Source organism: Megalops cyprinoides, chromosome 25 (genome assembly GCF_013368585.1).
Source record: "Megalops cyprinoides isolate fMegCyp1 chromosome 25, fMegCyp1.pri, whole genome shotgun sequence".
Lineage (NCBI taxonomy): Eukaryota > Metazoa > Chordata > Actinopteri > Elopiformes > Megalopidae > Megalops > Megalops cyprinoides.
The window spans coordinates 13,532,004-13,544,430 of NC_050607.1; the positions used below are offsets into that span (position 1 = coordinate 13,532,004).

The window sequence follows — 12,427 nt, forward strand, 5'->3', positions numbered from 1 at the left end:
ACTCTGTGTGAAAACATGGTGGCTGAATTTGTGGGCAAATATGACATAAATAGATAAAATATTAAAGTTCATTTAATGGTTGATTAAACTAGCTCCAGCAATAATGCTTTTTTTTCTGAAAATGTTTCCTAAATGACAAATGAATATACAGTCAAGAACCTTATAGGATATAGTTTAATAGACCTTATCTGCCATGCTCCCATATTGATGACCATGTAATGTAAATTTTGTGCTGTTACATTTTTGGCTGTGACTTGTGACAGCTGTTCATGGCTCCCACTGTGGAAATGGTTGTACCTTAGATGGCAAAAGGACATTAATAAGAGTCTCCACCAAAGTAGTTGTAACTTCTAAACAGTGCTTATTCTGTTCTTAATCATTAGGATTTTATTGACAGTAATTCATAAAAGATCAATTCAGAATTCATTTTTGAGCACAGTTATACAAATATACTTTACAGAATAATTTATCTTTTGTGACCCACTGATTGTCATTATTTTCAAAAGGCACACAAAAAAGCAGCCTCGGCTAAGGCTGTTTCATTTAATTAAATTAAAGAGCTTTATTGTCATGATTTCTTTACAGGAGTGTTTTATATCTCTTAAACCTGCATTTTCCTGTGCACATCCTGAGAGCCACACACCAGAAGATGTGTGAATTCTAAAAACAACGACAGGAACCTGGATTATTTTACAGCAGAAAATGAGAGAAAATCAGGTACAGCAATGATACAAGGAGAGAAAAAAACAGTACAGTGCAAAATATATGTATAAAAAAGTAATGACACATTGAGAGTCATTTTTGAAAATGGATCTGCTTTTCGAAAGGCACAGCTGGTTGATACGGTGGGTGTGAATGCTAGGAGAGGGGTGGGGGCTCATCTTTGGTGTGGTGGTTGCAGGACTCCAGGATGTCAGTCTCTGGGGCCTCCTGGGGTTCCTGGGTGTGGGGGGCCTCGTCAGGCGAGGGGGGGGATGTGTTGAGGCCTCTCTTCCTCACCTGGCCCTCGGGGCTGGGCAGGCTGCGGAGGGAGCCTCCCGAGGGCTGGCGGGAGAGCTGCCGGCTCAGCTGCTTGCAGCGGTCGGCGGGGACAGTCCAGCGGAACTTGTGGGGGCCTCTCTGTGTGGGGTTCACTCCGACGTCCTTGCCAAGGCCGGCCCCCTCCAGAGTCTGAGGCCTCTGGCGGGACTCTGTCTCTGGGGAGCTGTCCCTGCTGCTCTCGCTTGGCGTGTCTGGGGTTTGGGCGGCTTTGTCGTGACCGAGCTTCAGCCCGCGGGGGCCCGGCAGGGGCGGGGTTACCACCACAACGGGCACCTCGCCAAAGGAGGGCGGATGGGGCTGGGTGTCGGGTGACGAGGGCGTGCTACTCACCTCTCGCAGGGTGGTCAGGGTTTCGTGGGGTGAGTGCGGGGGGTGGAGCAGGTGGGGCCGGGGGTGGGGGTGCTCCTCAGGCCCCGGGTGGACCCGGCTGTCGGGGGCAAAGGGGAAGAAGACGCTGGAGACGTCACTGCTGTGGCGCTTGTAGGTGGGCCGGGAGGAGCGGGCCACGTCAGGTGGCTCCTGCACACTCAGCAGACGCCGGACGCGGCCCAAGACCGACTCCTGGCGCCGGTGGCGGAAGTCATGGGTGTCCACGTCCTCATACTGCAGCACCTCAGACAGGCTGGAACAAGACAGGAGAGAGGTTATATTACGATGAGAGATCACAACCGCAAAATGCTCAAAGGCCCTTCAGTGTAAGTGGTTTCACCTGCTGTGGCCACAGTAGAACAAGGTGTGAGTTTAATATGCTGCTGTCTGTGTGTCTGTGTTTACACCTTGGTGTGCGTGAGTATGTGTGTGTACCTGCGTGTGCCTGAATGTGTGTACTTGTGCATGTGTGTGTGTTTGCGCATTTGTATGTATGTGTGTATGCGTGCATGTGTGTGTGTGTGTGTGTGTGTGTGTGTGCCTGTGTGTTTGTGTGTGTCTCCTCACCCCATGTCAGTGGTGGAACCCAGGAAGGAGGGGATGCAGTAGTCGGCGGCGGCCAGGGTGTAGGGAGGCCGCAGGTCAGAGTCGTTCCAGTAGATATCCTTCGTCATACGGGGAATGTTCATGTGCATCTCATCCACTGCCATCAGAGACACCTGGGACAGAGAGGGTGGGTCACTGTGTGCCAGTCAAACCACTGGAGCTCAACGCAATGTACTGAAAGGCAGGGTGGTTAACAGCTACCCCACTAACACAGCGCATCCAAAAAAGCATCACTGCAATGATGTAGTGTTTTACAGAAACATAGACAGAATGTTTCCTTTTGTGCAACTTTGGAAGGGCCAGTGATTAACAGATATAACGTTTCTCAACGAAACTATTGTCCTCTGAAACTATATATTTGAAACTGTATATCACTGTCTTCCTTGGCTCCTTCTATCAGAAAGTACTTTCGCATTTGTAAAAGAAACCCCTTGTTTGCCCATGGCACCTTTCTGTCTATGGGAGGAAAGGAGAGCCTACTGAGGATGTATGCTTTGCCAGACACGTGCGATATTTGCACTGCATGGTTGGCAGACAGCCCTGAACTGCTCTCACAGAGGCAACGGTCAGGTCCCTCTTTACTGACCTGCAGGTTTCTGTCAATGCACCAGTTAGCCTCAAAGTCGTCGTCATCCTCTCCAAATGGGTTAATGAGCTGCTCAGCCACCTTCATGAGAAAATAAACACAGAATTATGGGAAGAGGAGCTGGAAATGGGAAGTATGGCTCAAAGCCTGGTGCTCAAATCCTAGCACAGTCATGTTATTACTGCCCTTGACCAGAAAATGTACAGTAGCCTGAATTTGTGTCACGCTACTTCATACCTCTGTTGCAGTGCTGGGGTTGTTACATTAGAACAGTATAACACTAGGAAAGCCATGCTATGAGATAACAGAAGTAATCAATTATTACATGGAGAACTTGTCTCCAGGAGAAAAACAAGGAGCACTTGACTTCACAGCCCTGATAACGCTTGATTTCAGGGTAATTTGTCACTTATTATTTACAATTAGGTAATTTCTGCTTTGTTTCTGTGTAACGATATATAAACTCTGGAGAAAGATCAATTAACTGCTTTGTAACACTGCAATAGTGCCATGCTTTAACCAGGTTATAACCCTTCATCCGCTGTCGGATGAAGTAATCTGAAATATTACTGAGTAATCATTCTGCTTTGCAATACACAAACTTGGGAGGACTTTCAGGTAACTTCAAGGTAACATTCCAGTATAACTATGTTTTATACCATATCATAACCCCTTTATCACGATTTATAAATAATCAGTGCAACATAACATATGTAATACAGGATGTCAGTGCGTGGTATTGTGTCTTTTGAGTCCTTCCTCCAAACAGCCATCACCTTGCCAAAGAATTACTTTCGTGAAAAGCCTGTGACCTCCACGGTGTTGACTGGCCGGATTATCTGTCTGTTCTTTGTGCTCTGCTGTATAAAAGTAGCTGGCGCATATCCAGCTGTGACCAGTTTAAATGGAGTGCTTTTCGTAGTTCTCTGTGTCCGGTTATTTGTCTGTTTTATAGTGCTATGTTTGGTTGTTGTTCTGTGTGTGTTTGTGTGGTTACTTGTTTGTGTGTGCCTGGTTGCTTATGCATGTTCATTTTTGTGTGCATCTTACCGGTGTGAGAGGTTGTTTGTGTGTCCGCTTGCGTGCCTCCGGGTGGCGTGTTTCTGTTCGTTGCAAGTACAGTATCTGAGCAATGAGTCTGTTGTGAGTGTTTGTATGGATTGTGATTTGGTAGGAGTTTGTGGCTGTTTGTGCATCCCAGCGTTGGGCGTGCCTCTGTTATTATGGCACGCGTGGCTACATGGTTAAATAAGGTTCTTGCTGGTCATTATGTGAGTGTGTGTGGTTATTACATGTACCCCTGGTTGTTATGGTCACTCTCCTGTGCTAATGCTAGGTTCTGGGTGGTGTGCTGCAGTAATTGGACTGATCTGGCTCTGAGCAGGATATGGGAGAGCAATGTTATTTAATCACACGGCGAGCCAGCCAGGAGCTCATTTCCTGCCTGCTGTCTGGAGGACTCCCGTGGGAAGGGAGAATTCTGGTGAGTGGGTCAGGAGGGTGGTGAGGTGAGGCTGTGTGTAGCAGTCAGTACCTGATCCCCCCGGTTCAAATTGTTAATCCATATTGACACTATCATAATGGAAATATAGCCCTGTGAGTCCTAATTATAATCTCTTAATTAATGTTACACAACCACATTAATCCATTTAGATTGGATGTGTGATTGGGTGTTGTTGTGATTTTGCTGTTGAGAGTCACACTGTGTGCCTTCCTGAATCCCATCACCTTTCGTGATATGATTATTCTCATGTGATTAGCCGTGCTGAAATTACTGCCACTCACGCTTCCATTGCTGTTAATGACAGAAACCCAAAACACAGTGAGGGGGCATCTTTTTACATGAGCAAACTACACTGGCCTCTGAAAAACAGCTGTAACAAAATCAGTCAGCTGGTTTTGTCTGTTTTATTGCTCCCAATAGTAAATAATATTGTTATTTAAGTTTGATAACAGAGGACACAACATGAATACTCTATACCCATGTAAGCTGAGGTGGGGGAAGGGGGGAAGCTCTCAAACCTTCAGCCAGCCGGAGTAAAAGAAGAACTGCAGCAAGGTGAAGACAGGAACATACAGGTCCAGGTCGTGTCCTGGGTAACCCCGCTGGGGATCCAGGAACTGTCGCCCGATTATACAGGCAAAAAAGAAGGTGTAGACAGCCAGGGTCACGACCTTAAAAGACAGCGAGAGAGAGAGAAAGAGACAGAGGGAAAAAAAGGGGGAGTGGAGAGAACATTATTATTTTTAGCTTCAGTAGAGACTCTTGTCCATGACAACTTGTACATGGCTTCCATTTTAAGCAGCTGCAGGGAAATAAATGCCCCCCCCCCACAGGAAGATGATATGCAGCCCAGTGAAGCTCCTGGCAGCCAGCATGAATGGGGGGAGGGGCTGCCCTCTTTGATCCTTCCAAAAAATAATGAATGAATGAAGACTTTGCATTGCGACTTCAAATACATAATCTGCCGCGGGTCAAATACCTTGCATCCAGGGGTGTACGTATGTTACTAAATGGTGTGAAATTATAAATAACTATCACAGCTGATGAGACCGTATTATCTCAGTTGAAAGAACACCGAGACCGTTTGAAGCAGAGCTCTGTGAGCGGACTGAGCAGCTGTTGCTCCCTGTGGCTTGTGAGAATGCACAGAGGGGCAGCCGTCCAATTAGCAGGAGGATCATCTCTCCCCGGATCTGTTATTCCTGCGTGCGCCTTCATTAGGGGAGGCGAGGCCGGACATGACCCCCCACGAAGAGACACGGCCACGGTCTCGCGCCTCCACCCAGGAAAGTCATTAGCTCGATCCAGCTCTATCCAGCCAGGGGCGAAGGAACACCGCGAGCCAAAAAGGCTCCGGGGAATCAGAGACGGGCGTCCCCGACTGCAGCGGGATGACTGGCGCGGTTTGGGGGGGCATAAAAAGCAAATGCATGACGGGTATGAGGTGCACAATGCAGACCATGGCGCTGTCACTGAGCGCGCTCTACAGAGGGGAAGAGCACTCTGCTCGTACTGGCTAGTTTGAATCAGACGTGATGGTGTACACTGTTATGTACATTGTTATGAGTAATTGAGCCTGTGCTTCCGATCTATAAGTGCAATGTGACCAGCAGTGAGATTTGGTCACATTTTTGGTTCCTCATTGTATTTCACCAACAAGGATTCTTGAGCTCCTGCCATGAATCAACCACAAAAACGCAACCTGAGACGCCGGATCTTTACCTGTGTGTACACCAGAGGGATTCCCACCCAGTCATAGCCGAACAGGGTCGAACACCAAGTCCTGAAGTGGTTCATTTCCTGAATCAAAATGAACAAAGAAGAGAGAAGGAGATCAGTTGCACAGAGAGCAGTTATCATTCCTGTTTTTTTTAATATATTGTTTATCTTTATTGCAGTGTGGAGGAAATTAAGAACTATCGCATTCAAGGTTATGTTCCAGGAATCAGTTATTAGAGTGATTGGTCGTGATCACAGATTAGCTTGGTGATATGTGTAAAAACCATGGTCTTGATACTACTATTTCACTATCCATACTCAGTATAAATCCCAGCTCTGAAACTGGACCTGACCTGGACTCCTGTCTCACAAGTTCTGAGGTCTCCATATACCTCAGCAGACACCCCAAAATCAGACCACACATGTCACATGTCACAATTCAATACAACAACAATGCCCCATGCTGAATTTGTTCTCATGACTCTAGCCACAATTACCACCAGCATGTCAGACTGGCCCCATTCAGCCTAGCTGAACATCTAGTGACAGCCATGCTCCTATCTGAAATAGGTATGCACTGGCCACAAACACAAGCCTTCCTTGCAATCCTCTTATAAAGGGTATCTTATGTAATGAGAAACAGCACTGTGGACAGTGCTTTTTGATTGCTCAGCACACTCTCCTGATGTGGAACACATTTCTTACAAGACTTGCTGACATTCCTGATAACCAGCTGGTAGCTGCTACTGCTCCTTCACTAATAAGACACACAAGTGTCTTTGTACCTTCCTGTCTCTGCTGAAGAGCTACACACTTGATCTCTGAAATGGAGACCACTCGCTATCTGCTGATCTCTTCACATAAATACAGAGGGGCAGTCATGCCTGAAATGCATTACGACTCTGAATGATTCTAGGCCTGCTACAAGGGCTCTCTAGACAACGGGATTATTACCAGAACCAAACAAGTGGCAAGTCACCCTGCTAATAAGCATGCACACACGCCAACCTCCAATTTTGCTCTTCAGATTATGCAATGACAGGGATAGTGTGACAGGGACTAAATGTGATGTGCTTGACAGACGGCCGTGTCTCAGTGCTGCTGGCTGCAGTATAGAGGTAAGCGTGAGCCTCACGTTGAGGATGGTCTGCAGGTCCACGCTGTCCTTGATGCGGCCTTCCTTCCGGGCTTTGGAGGCCAGGTTGGTGAACCACACCACAGGCACCCAGTATTTGAGGTGGGGGGACTTGAGGTTCTCGAAGATCTTCCTCTCCTCCGGGGTCATGAACCCTACATGGAAAGAGAGAGCGGGAGGGCTTTGTATGCCTGTCAGACACACTGCTGTTTCCATGGTGAACATTCTACTGTACTGCACGCCAAAATATCTCCTTCACAGCGTGACAGATACACTTATAGATCTTTACCCAATCACCAACAGAACTGTAGTGCTGATAAAACATCTGGCACAATAGCTAACAGTTATAGCAACAGTTATTTTTTAATATATATAGCTGAAGAAAGCAGCTGAAGAAGCAAACACCTTTCTTAAAGGAAGGATAGAAGATCTCCGTTCCAGGGCCACCACACTTGATACTGGTTGCTATGGACTGCTTGACGTCTGTTAAACACTGGTGGGCTGGAAACAATTTTGTGTCCTGCGTGTTCTTTCTAGGCTCTAGGTCATTGTATCCAGGTGGTATTTATAGTTAACCCGGCAGAGGCCTAGACTAGTGCAGCACATACCTGGAATTCTGACAGAATGAGCAACACCAGTGCAAGGGAGATGACCTCTCTGAGTGTCCCCCGGCACTGTAACGAGCTGTGTAATGGCTGCGTAATGACCAAGAAGTGACTGAATAATAAAAGGATGATTACTATCATCTAGACAATGACTGAATAGTGGCTCTGGAGTAACCGAAAAACGGCAGCCCAGAGATGTGGGTGGGAGGTGACCTGAGATTAGTTCGGCTCTGTACTGGATGATCGTTTCCATTCCCAGCCTCAGTAAACAGAAGCTTAGGCTTTTCCGCTCTTCTAATATCCCTCCCCACTGGTGTTGCTCTAAGACTGCAGAGGCATCATGTGATTTATGACGTCCGATGTGTAACATATGCCTAATGACATCTGTGTGCTGTACACGCTTGATGCTTTGTGTGGTGCACAATAACCACATGTATCATGTGTATCCCCCACCCCACCAGCAGCACCACACCCCCGCCATGCTGGTCCCGGGCCCCCACCTGCCTCCACCACATGGTCCATGGTGGGGAAGCGCTTGCAGACGGCAGTGCTGACGGAGCGGAAGATGAGCAGGGAGGTGAGGTTGACGTAGCGCATTAGCGTGCGGCGCAGAAGGCGGCCCTGCTCGTCCCGGCCCTGCACGCAGCTGGAGATCAGGAACATCAGCCGGTCTGGCCAGGGCAGGTTCACAAACTGGTTCCACCAGCGGTTCACCACCAGCGTCACATAGAAACCTGCGGAGGGAGGGCCGTGATGGATCAATCACCAAAGCTCTGACTCTGGATCAGTTTTAGCATTTTTTTTTAGCATGGAATGGTTTTGGATTAGGGTATCAGCGTATCCTGGATCAGTGCTTACTTTTCGCAAATTGTTACACATTTTACAGTGGAGCTGAGACGTGGGGTTAATGCAGTATAGGTAACACAAAGCACAGCAGTCTGGAAGCAAGCATACACTGTCACTACAAGTGCATACAGAGAACAGGGCCCAGCCAACCAAGCAGCAAAGCATTAAAATATACATCCATTTCCCTGTAGGAATTTGAAATCTCTGCACTGTAAAGGCAAATGGAACTTTCAGTCCAAATCCAAAAGTCATGTCCAAAATCGGTGTCCCAGGTAACAGCTGGTCAGATGCCTAACACTGCACAGTTATTGGTTCTGCAGGAATATCCTGTATTGTGTACTGATTTCAGTAGCAGCTGCCAATCTGCTGTTTTTCTTGATGAATCCATGTATGTATGTATGAGAAGCATCAGCTTTGCCTGTTGACTCTTCAAATGTGCCTCATCTTTTTGTGCTGTCACTTCAACACCCTGTTAACTTCCTCCAAGATTCATGCTAGGGACGAAGACTGGATGCAAGCAAGCCAAACCTTCCTCATGTGACCCAAACACCCAATCAGCTTTAGCTACAGCAGTTCCCTGTAATCATGTCCCTCATTGGTCACTGGCCAGGATGGAGTGGGTGTACTCAATCAGCAGATTTCTGTGCCCCACTTTTCATGCATTTATTATTGACACTTTTACATTTACATTTTTACATCTACATCTTTTAACATTTTCCTTAATGATTTTTTTTCCTTAACTGACTGGCCTACTGAAGCCAACTGAATCCTTTCCTCTTTCTCATCTGTTAGCACTTCAGTTCTCTGTTGACAGTGACTGAACTAATATGACCCCACTCTATATATATACATACATACATATACTACCCAACAGTTATTACTGTCACTTACTCTACCTATACCAGGAAGATCTCTATATAGTGCTAAAGCAGTATCATAATTTGGTTGCCTTGCTACCTTACAGAGCAGTTCATTGGCTGTGACTGTATTTTCCACTGAGCACGGTCTGTTGGCAGGGTTACATGGTCATGCACCCCTCCGTTTGCAGATGGTCTGAGAGGTGCGTGACTAACGCATTAAATAAGGAGCGTTATTTAAGTATGGCCTCATACACAGCGCAGCTGTCTCGAAGAACCCTTAAAGGGCACCTTGTGTTTGTCCTCTGGCAACTCTGTCAGTGAACTACTCTCATAGATACGCACCCATCTAACTGGTGCTTGAAAGTAGTGTCAGGTGTTCTGGAAAAAATCTATCAGGATTTGAGTTGAGTTGAGCCCAGAGAAAGTGTTTGGTTGGACGTACAGAGCAAGCTCTTAGAAGACTGATGGGTAAATTGCTCAGCACCTCCATGGGTATTTTCCTTGGGTTTGTGTTTGTAGACGACAATCTTGTTGTGCCTGGTAATAGCATTCCATTTACCTTTGAGTTGTAGAAGCATGAGCCAGAAAAGAACATCTCAGATTGAACAGAGAAGAAACAATAATATCTCACTGGGCAATCACTCATGGCCAAACAGTGAGAAGCAAGCAGAGTCACGCCGCACGTAGTTTCAAACACAGACACGTCCAGCGTCACATCACATGGTCAGCCTGGCCAATGCTGGGCAGCAGTCAGCAGTCTCAGCACACCTCAAACTCTGAGGCCATTGACTTACCTAGCACAAATGTTACCGGGATCTGCTCTGCATATCTATCACAGTAAAGTGACAACTTTTCAAAGTATCGCTTTTGTGTTTCTGAAAGAAAGAGCCTGGGGTAGACAAGACAACAGATTTGGGGAAATACGGTTATCTTAGTTCCACAACTGTGGACAGTACAAAATATACATATGATGAAGATAAAGGAAGAACTGCATTTCCTCCTCATCTCTTCCAGAATTAACTGGAATCAATACACCCATACAGTAAAACTAAATGTCCCCACTGGATTGGAAGGGTTTCTTACTCAAAAATGTATTACATCTTAAATGTAGAAGGGATAGTACCACAAACCTGATGCCCTAAGTTAAAACAAATATGGACAAGTGTAACATTGCTCACGGCACGATGAACCCCTTGTAATATATGATTTTCACAACAGAATAAATCCTCAGACTACTGGACCTCGTAATTCCATTCATGAGTCACTCCACCACACAATCTATCATTAAAATCAAGCTGAGCCTGGCAGGGCAAGGGCAGTATTTTTGGTCCTGAACTGCAGTGGTTCACACAAACACCAAACAATGTTTTTATCTGTATTCAGTGAAAACAATGACAGACTAAAATGAAATCTGTCTATCTGTCTGTTGCTTCCAGTCTTCCATTACAGGGCATTACAGTGACCCTTTTGTAAAACCCAATATTGCCATTTTATGGCAATTGCCCAAAACAATCTCTGATGTTTCAAAAGCTAAATTAACATCCACATAATATTCCATTACTTAAAAGCAAAACCATAAAAGACTGTCTATAAATATGAGAAATAAATCATAAAATGCACCAATGATGCACAGGGCACTTATTTTAAATAGTCTCAGAATGATATGTACTTAAGTTAAAGCTCGTAACTTCTTACCTTTCTGAGCTCCAAGGTTGTTATATCTAATCTGTCATTCACATGCGTTACATATTATCCATGCAATTCCATCGAACAGATCATATCTCATTATATGCATTTTTACATAAAGGGTTGTTATTGGAAAAGTTATGCTAATGTACAGCTTGGTGTGTTTTCATTAATTTAATTTACTGATTGATACCAAATTAATATCAAGACACTCTAAACAGAACAAACAAAAAATGCAGACAAATTGAAAGGTATGGTAACAAAACTGGTCGACTACCTGTATACGACGCTTAGCAAGGTGTATAAAAGAGCGAAAACGATGAACTCCCGGTAGAGAAGTTTGTAGATACTGCCTCTCCAACGAAGCAATAATCTATGGAAACCGAAGAATGTAGCGTTGGCGACCTTACTGGAGTAAGTCACCGTCATCTTTCGTTACTGCAGAAAAATAATAAGTAATCATAAGAAGACAGTATCGAATGTGATTTCAACCTAATTAAATAGTGTCACCGTTTTTCCTTCTGAGGAACAATTACCAAAATATTATAACTCATCTGTATCCCCACACAGAGCGTGCACTCCTGACCACAAATAGAAATCTAAATAAAAAGATAGCGCAAATAGACACTTTTTCACGCTTACCTTTACGACCCCCTACATCACAAAAAAGTGTGTGGCTGCGTTTCCTAGATGGTTAGTCAAGTCTGAGATCTCAGGAGTGACTGAGCTTTCCGCATTTAGCACGGTGTTTTTGCCAGCATTACGAGTATGAAGAGATGTGTGCCCACGCCATGAAACAAACACACAATCATTTGCTGAGGCAGCTCCTGCTAAATTTACTTGCAACTGCTTGTCGACCGGTTTGGGCACAGGAGTGCAGATTAAAACGGGTGTACTCTCGCAGACCCCTGAAACTACGAAATTTAAAGCATCCCCATTCAATCATACATGAACTGAAACCTGAGCCTCCTACGAATCATTCTCCCTATTAAGCAGTATATTGAAGCGTGATAGGGGGGGACTACATTTAAAATCACTTGTCTATGAATATAAATATGAAAATAAATAAAACCAATTGTCAACACAGCACGTCAAAGTCAAAATTGTAAAACTGCGGCTTCACATTCCCTCCAAAAAGAGGCAAGCCTTTAACCTTGAAATGTTCAGAAGTGGAATGTTTGGCAAGCCTATATAATCAAAAAGGACAGTGTGGTTTGTGCCTCTGGCATGACTTAAAACCATATTTCAACTAAACATGGCACGAGGAACCATAAACTATTTTCTTGCATGACCAATGAAAAGAAGAGATCAAAAATAGTGGTTTTCAGTGGCATGCGCAATATGCGTTATGTGCAAATGTAGCTAAATGTGAACACCTTCACACATGCAATGCATGTAGTATTGTTCAGAAAGTGGACTTAAGATGCAAATTCGCAAAATTATGTTGCTGCTCTGTGCTATTTTTCTTAA

The 12,427-nt window shown here is 45.2% G+C and overlaps 1 protein-coding gene across 1 annotated transcript; it reads right to left on the reverse strand.

The window, feature by feature from the left end:
• Window positions 1–760: 760 nt before the first annotated feature.
• Window positions 761–11,668, reverse strand: LOC118771913 (bestrophin-3-like). The gene is made up of 10 exons (XM_036520081.1): window positions 11,600–11,668; window positions 11,235–11,395; window positions 10,066–10,160; window positions 8,066–8,299; window positions 6,961–7,115; window positions 5,829–5,906; window positions 4,625–4,777; window positions 2,603–2,683; window positions 1,978–2,129; window positions 761–1,663 (listed from the first exon to the last, which is right to left on the reverse strand). The coding sequence occupies exons 2-10, from the start codon at window positions 11,384–11,386 to the stop codon at window positions 859–861; spliced, it is 1,905 nt and encodes a 634-aa protein (XP_036375974.1). The 5' UTR covers window positions 11,387–11,395; window positions 11,600–11,668; the 3' UTR covers window positions 761–858.
• Between the last annotated feature and the right edge of the window lie 759 nt (window positions 11,669–12,427).

Excerpts from the sequence above, each read along its gene's own strand:
- LOC118771913 (XM_036520081.1), bottom strand. The coding sequence starts at position 11,386 with ATGACGGTGACTTACTCCAGTAAGGTCGCCAACGCTACATTCTTCGGT. Across the intron at positions 10,161-11,234 it reads TTGCTAAGCGTCGTATACAG|GCTCTTTCTTTCAGAAACAC; the intron begins GTAGTCGACCAG and ends TGTCTACCCCAG. Across the intron at positions 5,907-6,960 it reads ACCTGCAGACCATCCTCAAC|GAAATGAACCACTTCAGGAC; the intron begins GTGAGGCTCACG and ends ATTTTGATTCAG.